The 4,096-nt window shown below is 43.5% G+C and overlaps 1 protein-coding gene across 1 annotated transcript in view; it reads right to left on the bottom strand.

The window, feature by feature from the left end:
• The window catches only part of spi1b (Spi-1 proto-oncogene b), a 10,202-nt gene extending 6,112 nt beyond the window's left edge, over positions 1-4,090 (bottom strand). Inside the window, exons 1-3 of the mRNA XM_008291459.1 lie at positions 3,196-4,090; positions 2,623-2,713; positions 1,236-1,432 (exon numbers count right to left, since the gene is read on the bottom strand). Coding sequence (XP_008289681.1) covers positions 1,236-1,432; positions 2,623-2,713; positions 3,196-3,237 — 330 coding nt within the window. The 5' untranslated portion in view covers positions 3,238-4,090. The remainder of the gene's footprint in view (positions 1-1,235; positions 1,433-2,622; positions 2,714-3,195) is intronic.
• Positions 4,091-4,096: the final 6 nt, after the last annotated feature.

Genomic DNA, 4,096 nt, shown 5'->3' with positions numbered 1-4,096 from the left:
GGTTCTATTCGCTGGTTCTGGAGCCTTTAGAGCAAACTGCAGCTTCATGATGTTGTGCGGATGTTCAGTGTGGAACCGACGACGGCATCGGCTGTCTCTGAACTGGATTTATTGTGTGTTGTCCTGTTTCCACTGCGCTGTGCTCAACCGTATAACCTCTGTAACCCAGTAATGATCAAATAAATTAACAGAATAAAACGTTATGATCCACTGATGATCTGTATTTTGTCCTCCACGTCCCGCTGTGTGCCGGCCTGGGCGCCAGTGATGGAGGCCTGGACATGGATCGTGTGTGAAGCAGAGTTTTTATGGGATGCTTCGACACCTCGTGTTGCTGTTTGGGCCCAGAATGCAAACAGGTTGTAAAGATGACAGAGCTTTTTTTAAAAGGGAATTTTTCAGACGCTCTCAAGAGAAAAGCATCATGTGATGTAAAAACAGGTTGAATTTCAGGAGATCAGAGTTTCTGCTGCTTACTGAGAATATGTTGTTCTTCTAACAGCGTGTTGATGTATTTCACATGATTACGTCTGTTACTTCCAGATCTGACTTCTCTTTTTTAAAACATTGTGTGAAATATTTAAATCGATGATGCCTTCGGCCCAAATGTTGCATCAGATGGAATCTTTATTTATTTATGTCACATGTAAGTTTAGATTTTCTTTTTTAAAAGTCTTAAACATTGTGTGTGTTTATAATTTAGGTCACATATAAACGTCCTCGTGCTTCAACATGAGCTCGTACAGAGAAACACAGCTGAAGTGAGCAGGTTTCAGACTGAAACCTGGTTAGGCGTGCTGCTGTCCAAACCAACTGATCCGTGTTCTGGTTCACTGGCTCACGACCGAAGCACGCAGTCGTGACTCTAACTGATCTGAGCCCAGTCTTCAGAGTCTATTCAGAGAAAATGTTCTGTTTTAACTGAAGAAAAAAAACGAGAGACAACCCCTAAAATTATCGTGTTTCTTGTAACTTGTACAGATTCACTTCCTGATTTTTGTCACCGGACCTTAAAATGGTTTCAGCTCCTTGAATTTCCTTCTGGTTTAAAATCCCACAAATGAAAGATGTCTGTGATGAGGATGTTTGGGGATCTAGAGACATTACTGGACACTAATCTAAAAGCAGCGTGTGTCCTAAAGCGTCTGTGATGTTTCTATTAACCAGTAAATCAGACAAACTTCTCCTGCGAAGGGAAAACTCAGGACGCCCCGTGTTCTGGCTCAGGGACTTACTGGTTGCTGTAACACATGTGGATGTGCCCCCAGATTCGGATCGAGCAGGTTTTCTGCTTCGTATCGGATGGCGTCGTGTCGTATGAGGCCCGGCGGGTGGAGCGCCTGCACGCTCTGCAGCTCTGTGAAGTTGGTCTCTTGGAGGTTTTCGAACTCTACGGGGTGCACATGAGGGTGAGGATGGTACTCCCAGTGATCTGAGCAGAGGAGAAGACAGGCGGCATAAACGTCTGAGCATCAACACGACACCTAACTGGCCTCAGTCTGAGTGATTTCAGCACACAGCTCCTGATAAACCTGAAGAGAACGTCGCTCACATGATGTGATGGAGCAGAATATGCGCTCAGCCAGAGATGACTCACGTAAAAACCCACACAGTATTTCTGTGAAAATGCATCATTGTGGTGTTTTAAAGGACTAAATCAGAAGAAGCTGGACTTGACAGCAAGCCGTGAGCTCGACTTTGCATCGACTGTGTGAAACGAGGAGAATCAAAGGAATCCAGCATGAAGCTCTTTCCTGTTTGTTGCCACACGAGCACGGTTACCGCAGCAGCTTTGAATTTTCTTTTCATCTCGTCCTTGGCTGGTTTTTTTTTTCTCTCTCTTTTTTCCAAAACGTATTGAAGAAATAAATAAGAAAATTAAACAAGCTAACTTTTAAGAAATTCACATATTTGAAGTGTAGCCGTGGAAATAGATGATAAACGGTCTCACAGCCAGACGAATGCAGAAATAAAGAAGCAGGTCAGAAGCAGCAACACACGTCCACTGATCTCTATCAGCTTATGCAGCATCTTTATTTCAATAAACAGAGGCTAAGATGTGTCGATGTAGACATCAGATATGTCTTTTATCTGAACCTCCATCACCCTCCACCCTTTGACGTTTTTTCGGTGCAACATTCAAAACATTTGATTACAAGAGAAAGTAAAGCAGCTCCCTGGTATCAGCGAAGCCCCATGGGGCGAAAGTCGTTCTATGTCTGCAGCCGTAGCCGCTGAAAAAGAAATGGCATCTGTTTCCTGTGTTCCCTACGCGCTAATGTGGTGCGCTCCAGCTGCACTCGCTGCAGTCTTTTTATGTACAAGGCACCAGAAAAGCCTCTGTTACCACATCAGGCCAGAAAGTGACAGAAGACTAGACGACTGAAATGAGCAAATTCTCGGTCGCTCTTTTTTCATTTAATAAAAACTGAGAGCAGCGTTTCATGTCAGTGGATTTAATCTGTGGCGTTACACTGAACCCTCATTATCTGGTTGCATGTTAAGATGTTTTTCTAAATTTAAATGTCACTCAGAACAATTTAATAAATCAAGACGCTTTTTTAAAATGAAGACACTAAACAGGAGAGAGGAGACAGAACACGATGCTGAAGTAAAACTCACCTGCCTGGATATCTGCATCTAGCACATATGGATTATAATATTCTGCAATCTGGTGCCTGTAGATCTCAGGATCGTACATTTCTTCTGTGTGCTGTGGGAGCAACAAAAAAACCTTCAGAAACAACCTTCTCAGCAGAGAAAAATCTCAGTTGATGGAGGAGTTGGTCAGACAGCATGTCTCTGCTCATTGAACCCTTTAAAGAAAAGCAGGTAATTCTCTGACATTTTAAACTGTGAAGACGTTGTTTAGACGAAGCGGGATTCGTGTTACAATAATGACAGTTTCTTCTCTTGCCTCTACAGTTCTGAAACTCTCAAGAACTTTTGAGTTTCATTTTCATGTCGCCCTTCGTATAAAAGACTCTTACAGTTTGTGTCCTGTATTCAAATCCAAGCCGACACCACCTTAAGTCATCTAATGTGAAATAATGTGCGTCTTTCATACTTGAGAGCATGAAAGTGTTTCTGTTCGCTGCATTTAGAACAAACCATTCAAGGAGCTCTTTCTTTTAAGCCTCAGATGCCAGAAAGTCTCCTGAGCGTCTAGATGAGAATAAAATAAAAGGTACTTACAGGTGGGATGAGATAGCTCTCCATTCTGTATGGATGCAACATGGAGCCCTCGTCTCCAACAGACCGACGCTCAGACGCTTCGCTGGCAAAACGCTCTCACAACTTTCAAAACTTTTGCGGCACCATTGCACAATGTTTCAAAATTTCCTCTCACTCAACGAAAACCAAAAATGTCTCCCTCTCTCTGATTGTACAGCGGTGTGGCCTGAGCTCGTCTCAGAGGCCTTCAGCTGTGTCGGATAAAAATTAAATAAACAAGGCCCACTGTTTGACTGTAAAATGAAAAAGGAACTTTTGACTTCTGTAAAATTCGTGTGGGTGGGAGCAACGGAGTGTGTCTGCTAGAGGTTCCTGGCCATTGATGATTTGTCAGGAGAGACCATGAAGCTTCACGTTTATCAGGGTCTGTGCTGTCCCCTCCCTAAGCAGCCAGTCAGCTTCAAGGGCTTTCCTCACCGTCAGCTTCTCCCCCAAAAAGCGTCTCACAGGTGATAAACTGGCCGGTTTGTGTCCCGCTTCATACTGTCGCTTCAGTAGATTTAGTTCATTCCCTTTGCCTTTTCAGATATGTCTCATTTTGTAGTGAATGAAGCAGCAAATGTACGTAGAAGCAGTTTCCTGCTGTTTCTAAAGGCGCAGATAAAAGAACGCTTTAAGTTTGAACTCACGCTTCAGTGACCAAGTCAAAGTGTGTGAATGACAAATACAAAGCCTGTGTTTAAAGGACAGCTCACAGTCCAGCGTGTCCTCTCTTTTATTCAGTTGTTGTGATGTTTAGTAAAGTTAAAGTGTCAGAAACAAGCTGCCCATGCGTTCCTCTCCAGCCTTTCATTTGAATTACAATCTGCTTCACTGGTCGCTTTGTTTAAGCAGCCGATAGGTTGGACTCCACCGCACACCG

This window comes from Stegastes partitus, unplaced genomic scaffold (genome assembly GCF_000690725.1).
Source record: "Stegastes partitus isolate 25-593 unplaced genomic scaffold, Stegastes_partitus-1.0.2 Scaffold744, whole genome shotgun sequence".
Taxonomy (NCBI): domain Eukaryota; kingdom Metazoa; phylum Chordata; class Actinopteri; family Pomacentridae; genus Stegastes; species Stegastes partitus.
The sequence above is the reverse complement of the archived record's forward strand: the minus strand, read 5'-3'. Positions and strand labels throughout refer to the sequence as shown.